The 12916-nt window shown below is 38.6% G+C and overlaps 1 protein-coding gene across 1 annotated transcript in view; it reads left to right on the top strand.

Annotated features, from left to right (window-relative positions):
* Positions 1 to 6359: 6359 nt before the first annotated feature.
* The window catches only part of LOC107691075 (NACHT, LRR and PYD domains-containing protein 3-like), a 35573-nt gene continuing 29016 nt past the window's right edge, over positions 6360 to 12916 (top strand). Inside the window, exons 1-3 of the mRNA XM_016489556.1 lie at positions 6360 to 6646; positions 9719 to 11524; positions 11846 to 12019. Coding sequence (XP_016345042.1) covers positions 6360 to 6646; positions 9719 to 11524; positions 11846 to 12019 — 2267 coding nt within the window. The remainder of the gene's footprint in view (positions 6647 to 9718; positions 11525 to 11845; positions 12020 to 12916) is intronic.

The following is a 12916-nucleotide window of genomic DNA, read 5'->3' as shown; positions in this document are numbered from 1 at the left end:
AAATCAATTTGGCACCACCTATTGGTCAAAAGTCATAAGCATTTGTACATCTGCTTGGGATGCTTATTTTGGGATGTCCTATTAAATTTACTTGTAACGTTTATGACACTGAAGTGCCTTGCACTGTAATTGCTGTTTGCGGTGGTATTATTCTGATTAGTACTGATTGGCTGTCAGCCAGATCACTCTCATCCTTCATTCTGTCTCTCTCTTTCTGTCTGTGTGCATCATTCCTCATGCATCATGCACTGTGTCATATGTTACGTCCTCAGATGTTTGTAGAAAGAGAGGCAGAGTAAATGGGTTGGTCATCTGTCTGTCAGTTGGTTATTGTTAATCTAGCGCCATCAATCTCATGCACTCTGATTCACCAGTTTCACCATTTACATGTTTAGCTATTTAAGACAAAAATACTGGTTAAGAATCCTCTTTGTTTTGTTTTTGTAGTGCATGTTAGAAAGAAAGCCATATGGCTTTGAAACAACATCCGAGTAAATGATGATTTTGGTTGAACTATTCAAGTTCAAGTTCAAGTCATTTTAGTATTCGTTTTTTGCAGAGTGGAACACAGATGGAGTTTTAATGATGAATTAATTTTTATCATATTTCATTACCTCACTGTGACTGGACGGACCAGGTTTCTGATCACTGATGTGGACGGTCATGTGTTGGTGTTCATCTGTGTGATGTCAGAAATCTGCAGAAGTTCAGAAGGAGTCTTTTATGCAGTTTAGTTTCAATAAATGCCCCCTTTTTTAAAAGGAAGCTTTAATTTTAATAGTAAGTTTTAATAGTTCACTCTCTTATCTGAAAATGTGAAGGAAAAATTTACTCTTTGTGATATGAGCACTTTAAAGTTAAACAGCTGTATATTATTACTTAAAATTGAGAAGAGCAATATCCTCAAGTGTAGTTACAGTAGGCGTGCGCTGTATGGCTGAGCATCTGTGTGTGTGTGTGTGTGTGTGTGTGTGTGTGTGTTAAAGCAGGTTAAAGCCTTCTGAGTGTGTGTGTTTGAAAGAGATAACTTTGACAGCTTAAGGTCATGTGGAATGGCAGAGCACATCTGAAGACGAAACGCCTTTGATCACAGTACAAGGCAAAGAATATTCAGAGTCAGCTGTGTGTGTGTGTGTGAGTGTGTGTACAGGTATATATGGTTTATGAGGACACACGTGTATAATGACATGGGTACTACAACGTAAACATGGTTTATGAGGACACTTCCTGTGTCTTCGTAAAAGAAAAGGCTTAAAAAACATACAAAACTGTGTTTTCTGTAAGGGGTAGGTTTAGATGTAGGGTTGGTGTAGGGCGATAGAAAATACAGTTTGTACAGTATAAAAACCATTACGCCTATGCAGAGTCCCCGTAAACCACAAATGCAAGTGTGTGTGTGTGTGTGTGTGTGTGTGTGTGTGTACGAGGAAGCACTCTTGATCTGAATTCCAGGACATGTGAATTGCAACATAAACGTGTTTGGAAAATGTTTGTCACTTCCTCCTTCAGCATTTAACATTATGATTTGATGATCAAGAAACATTTCTTATTATTATCAGTGCTGAAAACAGTTTTGTGCTGCTTAATGTTTTTTGTGGAGAGTGTTTTTTAATCCATTATTAATACATGAGCACCAATAATAAATAACTGAGCACCAAATCAGCGTATTTGAATGATATTGAATGATGTGTCCACCAGCTGCTTTACCACAGTGCATCTCTTCCTCATTTATTGCACCACATTTGCCAGTTCTTGCAGTGAGATGTTACTTCTCTCTTCCACCAAGACTCTTGCAAGTTCTCGAACACGTCTGGGAGAAACGTGGTTGTGTGTGGTTTGCTGCTGCGAGGACATTCAGCTGTCCTTCCAGAAAGGTCTCTTTACTGTCACAGGTTATTGTAACTGTGACTTTAATTGCAGACCACCTATAAACTGTTAGTGTCTAAGGACCGTTCCACAGGTGCATGTGCAATAATTGGTTATCGTTCACTGAAAAAAATTGAAAAATATTGTTTACACCCTTTCCAATAAAGATCAGTGAAGCTTATTTTTTTTTTACAAAATTATCTTTAAAACAGAGCATCCTAAAAAGGGGACATTTCTTATCTTTTTTTTGTAGTTTGTTAGAGTTTACATTATGTCTGTAGATCTATTCATTGGACTACAGCAATACACTTTGCTCAACTGAACCAGAGCTCAGTGTCACTTCACTTGTGATCTGCATTCGCATCAATTGCAAACCATACTGGAGTTTATATGGATCATATCCCAGAGCCTGTCCCGGCCAAAAGCTTCAGAGATCGCCATTAATCAAGGTGAGGATGCTTATCTTTACAACTCTTTTATCAATTTGCCACAAGATGTCCTTGTACCCCCAGTTATAATCTGTGTTTATCAAACGTTCACCCAAATAATTTCACAATTGCCTAATGATACTGGAAGAGCATCTCTGTGTTTCTTGATGTAATGATATATCAGCATGTTTTTGACCCAGGCCTGTTCTCTGAGATCTCTTGCTTTTAGATTATATGGATTTTGCAGTTGATTTATTGATTTAAAGACTTGGATCGTGCTGGTGGATTTACATGTTACATTTTAGGGACTGGATCCATCATCAGATCGAGTCCATTTCATTATGTTGTCATTGATTATGTTGCTGCAGCACAAGCTGAGTACAAGGTTTTTCTGTTTGAGATCATGTACAAAAACAATGATTTCTGTGATTTTTAAAAACATTTCAGACACTTGAAATGAAAACTATTTTAGTTTTGCAAGATTAATGTTTTCTCTGTCCCTTGAAGTCACAGAAATCAAGTCTGTAAGTGTTGTTCTGGTCCGAACAGCAGCTGAACTCTTGTCTTTTAAAATGCTCATTGATTTGCACCCTGGGCCGAGTTCACAGTCCAGTACTCACTGAAGGCCTGAGGATGATACAGTATGTGCCTGTGTCTGACTGTCAGCTTCAGCGACATGTGTCACTATGGGCCACTTTATAATTTTATTCATGAATTTATTTCCTGCTTCCCGAAGTGGCTTGCATTGTATTCAATGTCTCAGTTTTTATCAGTTCATGCATTTACTCAGAATCAAACTCATGACCTTAGTGTTTGAGCTACACAGCATCTAATGTAGTGAAGAGAATGACAACAAACATGTCTGAGACGTGATATAAAGAGGGGAAGACAGTAATATTAGCAAGATCAAGACAGGTAGCGTGTGGAAAAATGAGAGAAAAATGGTCAGTGATTTTATGTTCTGAGATGAAATGTAATGCTTTAGTCGCCAAAAGTCTGTTCGCAAACAGAAGCTGTAAGAACATCGCAGTTCATTAATGCAGTGCGGACCGCCGTACACCATCATATCACGGACAGTTGGTGCTGAGACTCGAGAAGATGGCCAGAGAGAGACAGAATTAAAGTCAATCTCGCTGTTTGTGTCGTTTTTTTGCGTCTTCTGTTTGTAGTGAAATACCGTTGTTTAGAACTTTGTTTTAGAGTTTTTGTTTTGTTTAATTAGTCCTATTTAGAGTCAGCTTTTGCTCAGGTTTCATGTTGTCCCTTTAACTGAGATTCTCATTGTTTTTGTGTTGGATAAACAAAAATATCACCAGATAGTTAGTTAATATTGTCCCCTCAAGTTGCGTTATTGTTGTTAGCTTCTGTTTTTTATATAGTGTTGTTAATTGCTTTCTCCATAGCTTGATTGCTGTTTAACTACATTTAAAGTCTTAGTAGATTGTGGCTTGACAAACTACAGTTTCCACAAGTTTATCTGTTATCCGTTTTATGAGGCGTATCAGCCTGATTTCTTTCCAGCATTCATATTATCTCTTCAACAATCGCACTCCTTTTCATTTAATATCTGCGTCTCTTCATCTCTGTCTAGATGGAAAGGCTTTGGATGCATATTAAAGTGTATCCGTATGGAATTGAGTGAGGAAAGCTCAGGTCAAGAGCAGGAGAGTCTGCGGCTCTCAGATAACACCGTCCTGTCCGTTGGAAATAGAGCTGAAATCCTGAGCCGCACACAGGTGATTATGAGTTCAGTGTGATCGTCACTGCCTGTTTGTCTATATGAGAGTGATAATAGTAAACTCTGTGGCTCTTTATATTAACTGGAGTTTTGCAACAATGACAGCAGTCTCTTTTATGGCTATGAGTTCCTTCAAATGTAATTTTATTGAGCTTTAAGAAGATCATTAAATCATTAGATCAAGGACTGCTCAGAACAAACACATTAGTAAAAGCATCAGGTATGGTCCTTAACTTAATTAGCTACAATTAGTCATATCACATGTGTAAGTCTTGATTATTTCAATAGATTGAGTTTCACGCATCCAGAGCATGACCTTCCTCAATGCTTAATTCATTTACATACAGTTCAACTAATCGCATTAATATGGTGTATATTTCCATGTTAACAACTAGATATTGAATGAGATTTTGTTTTGCTGCATAATTGTTCTAAAGTAATATTATTTTGTAATTACCGTACATTAAAACAGAGGTGCCCTTTTTTATATAATAAAAATTGATTGAGGTCTGTGGAACGAAAGGTTGAATTATATCCAGTAATATTATTTAAAAAAATAAAAATAAATAAATCAAGTTCACTTATTTTCTACGCTTCATTCCAAAAATACAAACAAACAAAAAAAAAATAAATAAACAAAAAGATAAATTAGATATGCTTCTATGGTGTGTTTGTTCCCTATTTTTTCCCCATCTTGTGACATGGATGGTGGGCCAAATTGAAGGTCATCATGGGCCAACTTTGGCAGGCCCTTTTTTAGGCAACTACGAATTTTATAAGTTTATAAAGGTTTTAAATTTCATTACCTTAAACACGTAGATGCTAATAAATTATGCAGCAAGTGAGGGACACAGATGCATAAGGAAAGAGAGAGCAAGTCTACTTCCATGGTTTTAAAATGTGATTATTTTATTATGATTATTTTTCTGGTTCACTGGTTTGTGTGTGTGTTCATTCCTCTCAGTCATGTCCAGGTCTGCTCCCCAGTGTGCTTTTGCCAGTCTGTGCAAGCTGCCCACTGTGCCGCCCCAGAAGTGGGCATTAGTCCTCTAATTAAACTTCTTTATGGTTTGGGTGGCACAGAGCGCAGGCACATGTCATGCCAAGCCTTGTTTATACATGCCAGCCTCTGCTTTGCCCTGCCAAACTTTGCCATCTGACAGTATGCCAGCCTCTACATCTGAAGCCAGATCTACACCAGACTGTGCCAGTGGTGAAGGTCCTTGCCAAGCAGTGTCACAGCGTGCCAGACATTACCATTCAACGCCAGCCTCACCATGCCTAGAGTGAGTTCTTATAAAGCTGCTGCTATTTAACAGGGACCTTCTTGAGTGTATTCAGAAACCCAGGACCAATAGAAAAGATATTAGTTTTATTCTTACTTGTCTAATATATACAGTACCAGTCATATGTTTGAAATCATGATTTTTTTTAAAGAAGTCTCTTATGCTCACCAAGACTGCATTTATTTGATCAAACGTACAGTAAGAACAGTAATATTGTGAAATATTATTACAATTTAAAAGAACCGTTTCCTAATTCAATATAGATTAAACTGTTTAGAAAGATGGCAGCATCATTATTTTCTTTTCTTTTTTTTCTTTTTTTTACACAGAGATATTTAGGCCTGTTAGTAAAATATGTTGAAATTAGCTATCTTTTTTGCATTTCATGCCAGTGGTGGAATCTCAATATGGCTCCAGGAGTAAATTATTAAATTGTACACATTTTCATTGGTCAAAACCCAAATGTGGATCACTTTGCATATACAGGATACTTTTTTCTTTTAAAGAGGAATGTCTGAAGAACAAATAATGTTGAAACTAGTAATAAAACTAGTAAATCTTGTTTCCTTCCATCAAAACGGCATTGTACACACCTGTCTGAGTGCCATACATATTCTTTTTCCAAAGTTTGCATGTCTATAACTCAAGAAGTATTAGAGATATTTCAATGTTTTTACATTCTGATTCTTAATAAACTATTCATTTGGAATCTTCGTTTTCAAGGCCCTACATCATTCAGTCCCAGAGACGGGGATCTCAGTGCGGCTCCATGTCCAGATTGATGAATATTACCCGTTTTCAGTGACTGAAAGCCAAATGCTGGTCACTTACACATACAGCTGATGCTTATTGTATTTAAAGGGGAATGTCTAAAGAATAAATAATGTTGAAACTAGAAATGTAGCTTGAAAATGAATGTTTCACTGTAGTTGATCTGATCACAGTGTGATTTCATCATGCATATGTTTGCACTGCATAGACCCCTGCTATAAAACTCAGACTACTTTTTCTTTTTTCTCGTTCAACAGTCCATGAAGGACTATGGAATCTGATTTAGAACAATGGAATCTGCTTTGTACAACTCTAGAGGACCTGGAAAATGACGATCTAAAGAAATGTAGGAGTTCCTTAAAACAAGGTAGGCGCATTGGAGCTGGTAAACTGGAGAATGCTGGTATCACTGACATAGTGGATATGATGGTGGAGTGTTATGGACCAGAAGAAGCTGTAAAGATCACACTGAAGATCCTGAGGAAGATGAACCAGAACCAGCTGGCTAAAGAGTTACAGGACAAGCACGAAGAAGGTAATAAAGGCAAAAATACTGATCACAGAAAAAGAGGCAGCACAGATTCAGAGAAGGGAGTATATCCAGAAGCAGCCATGAGCACAATATTAGAGCCTTGAATTTGAATGAGCTTTATTGCCAGGTATGTTTACACATACGAATCCTTATTTGTCCGGGAGAGCAGAAGGAGTTCGTCCGTTTTGTTGGGTAGAGAGCGGAGGTTGGCCAGATGGATGCTTGGCAACGGCGTCCTGAATCCGCGCTGTCTGAGCTTGACGAGCGCGCCGGCTCGCTTCCCCCGTCTGCGCGTCCTGAAGCGCTTGATCAGCACAGCAGCTCCGTCAACTACAATGTCCAGCAAAACATCAGAATAGTCGAAAACCGGTGAAATATCGGGTGGTGTGTACTGCCGAATGTCCAGCAATTCGTCTCTGGTGAAACTGATTGCAGGGTTTTAACTAAAGACAGGACAAACTAACAAAAACATAAAAACAACTGCGGAGCACGCCACGGAGGCAGCCATCACCGTCGGCGCCATCGTATATGATAAATACGGATGTGGAGAGATATGTATACGTATGATATACATATATGTATATCATACGTATATGATGTGGAGAGCTACCTGTTCAGTAGAGGTGTCACGGTTCTAGTTTCTCACGGTTTGGTATGTATTGTGGTTTTGAGGTCACGGATTTGATTTGGTTCGGTATTGGGCGGGGATTGCTGGGGCGAGGTATTCTTAATGTGTTATCAGAAATTACTACAAGAATACTAATTTGTTGAAAAAATTTGCCTTCAAAAAAAAAAACCCTTTCAGTAAATATTCTGTAGTTGTGCTCTTTTCTGATGCGCTCCATCATGTATGCGCATATTTAAGTTTTTTAAGTTTAACCGTGACTCGATTGCTGATAAAACAAGTTGTTTGCAAAATAGAAACAAGCGCATTGATTTCAGTTCATTATATTTAAAAAATGTTAAAAATATTGGAAATGAATGTAATAGAGTTTGATTGCCTAAAGATTCTAATGGTGAGCTTGGACACAGGACAAAGCTCAAATCATAAATGAATCTCGATCCAAAAACTTAATATATTTTTATATTATAAATGCTTGCAAATTCTTCTCTATTTGTTAAAGGCTGGTTAGGTGATGTGGTTCAGAAACATTTTTATTAGGCTGGTTGAAAGTCTCTTCACATCCAGATAATCACTATGTTAAGTGCTCTAAATGTATTTGTGAGTATTTATATCGTCTGTGGAAGGTGTAGGACCATAAAATGTTCGTCCAATCATATTCCTTGGCCCGAGGCTATAATAGGCTGTTGTACCTGCCTGTCAACATATGTATTTGCATACTTCCACACACCCTGTTCACGCACGTTTTCTGTTCCAAAGAAGTCTAAAAATAGTTTCAAACTGTTTTTCAAGTGTTGGTATTTGAACAATGATTGACTGTAAGAGAAAGAAGATGTTTTGCACGCTAGCATTTGTCCTTTTGTGTTCCACACATCTAACAGAAACTTAATCTGAGTGTTTCCATGTTAAAATATTAAGGAAACCAAATAAATGAACATAGTAACTGTTTTGATTTATTTAAAAATGCAAAGGTTTTTTTTTTTTTTTTAATTGTGGTTTAATCACAGTTTCGTCTCATGTTGTTTGACTCCTGAAAAAGCGTTAAGTGGTCTAAATGTATTTGTGTGTATTTATATCGTCTGTGGAAGGTGTAGGACCATAAAATGTTCGTCCAATCATATTCCTCGGCCCGAGGCTATAATAAGCTGTCCTACCTGCCTGTCAACATATGTATTTGCATACTTCCACACACCCTGTTCATGCAGACACGATATGTCATCAAGACTGAGCGAGAATGGAAGGCGTTATTATTGTAATATTATCTGGAAGTTGTCACTCTGATTTACTATTTGAGTCATTATTTGGAAGGGAGGTACACCATGGAAGTACCGCAGTACATACCATGGGTGGTGCTTCACAGTTTTCTCGGTTCGGTTTGACTATTTTTACAGCCCTGCTGTTCAGTAGCCAATGGAAGAAGACCAAAAGGGCTTTAACATGTGCCCTCTTGGGATGGTCAAAGAGGAAACCAACCAAAGAGAGCCCATGTCACACAAGCAAACCTGAGCATAAAAAAGAGGAGAGACAGTGATTTCAATAGATACATGGCCAGACATAAAGGAGTAGCAATAAAACTCTTGCTGATCCAGATAAATGCATTAATGGGATCTATTACTCGCTGGTTTTCTGTATTTCCAGGGTGCACAGTTCTTGTCTCACTACTTGTAATGTGAAAACTTGATAAGACACATTGCTAATACTAACATCTGAGTAAAGACTAGTAGAGTTTAACAGCTTGATAATTAAGTTATCTTAAAAAGTAAGTTATACTTAAAAAGTAAGATTATGCTTTTGAAAGAACTTTGTTCACTAAAGCTGCAATTATTTGATCAATACAGTTAGAAAAAAAGTAATATTGTAAAATATTACAATTTAAAATAATTTTCTGTTACTATCAGTGTTGAGAATCGTTGTGCTGATTGATATTTTGTGTAAACTGTGATACATTATATTTTTCAGGATTCACAGATGAACAAAGTTTGAGGAACAGCATTTATTTAAAGTATAAATCTTTTGTAACTTTATAAATGTAGTTCTTGAACAATAATGCATCCTTGCTGAACAAAAAGATAAATTTCTTAAAAAATTAAAATTATAGTGATCCAAACTTTTAAACATTAATGTATATATTAAAGCTACTGTTCAGCTTACATTGATACCTTGTAGTCCTATATTTTTCTCATTCTTCTTTCTCTCTTCACAGTGCAAAAATCATTAGAGGCAGCTGAGAAACCCACAAGTTAACGAGGTGAACCATCTTAGGTCACGTCTTTACATTGGGTTTAGAAATGATTTTAGCATGTTTGATGCATATTGATTTCAGTACAGAATTGCTTTCAGTACTATGTATTAACATACCATATTTCTGCAATACTTAATTTTGATGACAGTTATGCCAATGTGAAAAAACTTTGTTTAATTTTCTGATGTTGTTTTATTCCCACCTTTTCCCTTTTATTTATATTTTTCCATAACAGATTTCTGGCTGCAGGAATTCTTGAAAACTCACAAAATGAAAATGAAGGAGAAAGTGGAACACATATTTGAGGGTAAAGAAGCAAAGGAAGAACAGCTGAAGAATGTTTTCACAGAACTCTTCATTACGGAGGGGGATATTGAAAAAGTCAATCTTGAACATGAGGTTCTGCAGATTGATGATGCCTTTAAAACCTGTAAATCACAGAACAGGTCAATCAAATGCAATGATGTATTTAGTCTGAACAAAAATAAGAAGAAAAAGATTGTGCTGACCAAAGGCATCGCTGGCATTGGAAAAACTGTCTCAGTGCACAAGTTCATTCTGGACTGGGCAGAAGGAAAAGCCAATGACAATATTGACTGTGTGTTTCTGCTTCCGTTCCGAAAGATTAACTGCATTAAAAACAAAGAGATCAGTCTGCATGAGTTTCTACAGAAGTTTAATCCTGAAATGCAGGACCTGGAAACAACAAAGATAAATAAGGTATATAAATGTACGCTTGCGTTTATCTTTGATGGACTGGATGAGAGTCGTCTGACTCTGGATTTTGACAGTGGAATGGTGACGAGTGTTGAGGAGCGATCATCTGTAGATGAACTGTTTGCAAGTCTGGTGAATGGGACTCTGCTTCCATCAGCGCTCGTCTGGGTGACCTCACGACCAGCAGCAGCCAATCAGATCCCTCCTGAGTATGTCGGGTTGTTCACAGAGGTGCGAGGATTCACTGACCAGCAGAAGAAGGAATACTTCAGCAAGAGATTCAAAGATGAGACTCAGGCCTCCAGAATGATCTCACACATTAAGAAATCTCGAAGTCTCTACATCATGTGCTACATTCCCGTGTTCTGTTGGATCACAGCTACTGTTCTTCAAGACATCCCTATTGGGAACAATGCAGAGACCATTAATACGACACTCACTGAAATGTACATCCATTTCCTGCTGATACAGATGAACATGAAGAACCAGAAGTATGACGGAAAAAAACTAAGAGAACATACCAAGCTGGTAGATTCCAATGAAACAATGATTTTGAAGTTAGCCAAGCTAGCGTTTGAACAACTAAAGAAGGAAAATATTGTTTTCTACGAGAAAGATCTGCAAGCATGTGATATCGATGTGAGTGACTTTGAGTCCACTGGAATGCTGACTGAGATCTTTCAGCAAGAGGCTGGACTTCACGAGGTGAAGGTCTTCTGCTTTGTGCATCTGAGTGTTCAAGAGTTTCTTGCTGCAGTGCATGTGTTCCTCTGCTACCTGAACAAGAACATGGAGGAGCTTCAGTTTTTCTTTGAAGAAACACAGAATAAGGTCAGGCTTAACTGTGAGCTTCAGTCTGAAAGTCCATTGCATTATTTACTAGTGAAGGCTGTTGAGAAAGCAATGCAGAGTCAGAGAGGACATTTAGACCTCTTTTTGCGGTTTCTGATGGGCATTTCACTGGAATCCAATCAGAACCTGCTCAGAGGCCTGTTCCCTCACACTGAAGACAGCAAAGACAGCGTCACAAAAACAACCGAGCACATTAGAAAACTATTACAAAAGTACATCTCACCTGAAACTTCAGTAAACCTGTTTTACTGCTTACTGGAGCTCAATGACAATTCATTATATATGGAAATCCAAAGTTACATCAAATCAAATACAAGAACCCACCTCTCATCTTCCATGTATTCATTGCTGGCCTACGTACTGCTGATGTCAGAGGAGGTGCTGGATGAGCTCGACCTGAAGATGTACAAGACATCATGGGAAGACAACAGGACACTCCTCCCAGCTGTGAGATGCTGCAGAAAAGCCATGTAAGTAAATTTTTTACAGTTACACTGATCAATTTCAGTGTAAAACGCAGTCTTAAGTCTCTCGCTTTTACTGATTTTGGAGATTAAAATCTATATTTACTTGAATAAATTTAGTAGTAAACATAGTAATTTCATAGAAATGCAGTTGAGAATTTTTTATTTCACTTGTCTTTTAACATATTTTAAAGCATACATGGAAGATTATTTTTTCTTTTAGAAAGCTTGAATATTTACAAATAACATGGCACAACCTATCAAACGACACGGTTCATACAAAATAAACACAAAAATATGTCTTGGACAAATATTTTGTTTTTACAGACTCTGCGGATGTCATCTCGATGATACCTGCTGTGAAACTGTGGCTTTGGCACTGCAGATACCAGACTCACCCCTGATAGATCTGGACATGAGTTTCAATTACCTTTATGACCCAGGAGTGAAGCTGCTCTCTGATGGACTGAAGAGCCCAAACTGTCAGCTGGAGAAACTGAGGTTTGAGAATCAGATGTTTCCCTTTCAAGGGAACTTCAAACTGTGTCCTCTAGGGGTCGCTATGGGGAACGCCTCGTCGTGACCCGTGTCTAAAGCATACATTCAAAAAACACCAACAACATGTTGGCTGCTGACAGCCTATGACGTCACTACCGGTGCGACTATAGTATAAAGCGACTATGGTATAAATAGGTGCCGGGAGAACACATCATCCTCTTCTTCATCTTCACTGACTGTTTTGTTTGAAGCGTGCATTCCAGTGGTAAGAGCGATCTTTCTTCCTTTATTATGGCGAGCACTAGCAAGACGTTTAGAAGATGTGTGCATCCATGTCGTCGTTATTTGACACCTGATGACACGCATGATCTTTGCATCTTTTGTTAGGGCGAAAAGCACACACGCGATGTCCTCGAGGGGGCAATCTGCGCTAACTGTGAGCGTTTTTCGATGAAAAAGCTCCGCTCTCGTTTGTCTCTCTTTTCGAGGAAAGAGGGGCAGCCGTCTGCTCCCCGTGGTTCAGGACCCACCGCTGCTAAAGCACGGAGGAGAATGAGCTCGTGGGGATCGCAGGCGGATCTGGCCGATGAGTTTAAAGAGGGGCTTTCCCTCTCGCACTCGTCGGCTGTGGACGAGAGTGAGCTGCTGGAGGATGATGTTATTTCCCTGACATCATCTGATCCAGGGGCCAGTGCTCTGCTGGGTTCGGCCCAAGAAGAGCAGGAGATGTTTGAGGAGGGCGAAGAAGCTGAGGCCGAGCCCTCCCAATCCTCCTACCCTGCGTATGATGAGCTACTGGAGGTTATGGATCGCGCCACGGCGAGGCTTGACTTGCCATGGACGCGGGTCAAGAAAGTGATGTCACGAGGTTGTCTCTATGAGCGTTATCTTTCTGACCAT

This window comes from Sinocyclocheilus anshuiensis, unplaced genomic scaffold, assembly GCF_001515605.1.
Source record: "Sinocyclocheilus anshuiensis isolate Anshui unplaced genomic scaffold, SAMN03320099.WGS_v1.1 scaffold2739, whole genome shotgun sequence".
Classification (NCBI taxonomy): Eukaryota; Metazoa; Chordata; class Actinopteri; order Cypriniformes; family Cyprinidae; genus Sinocyclocheilus; species Sinocyclocheilus anshuiensis.
The sequence above is the reverse complement of the archived record's forward strand: the minus strand, read 5'-3'. Positions and strand labels throughout refer to the sequence as shown.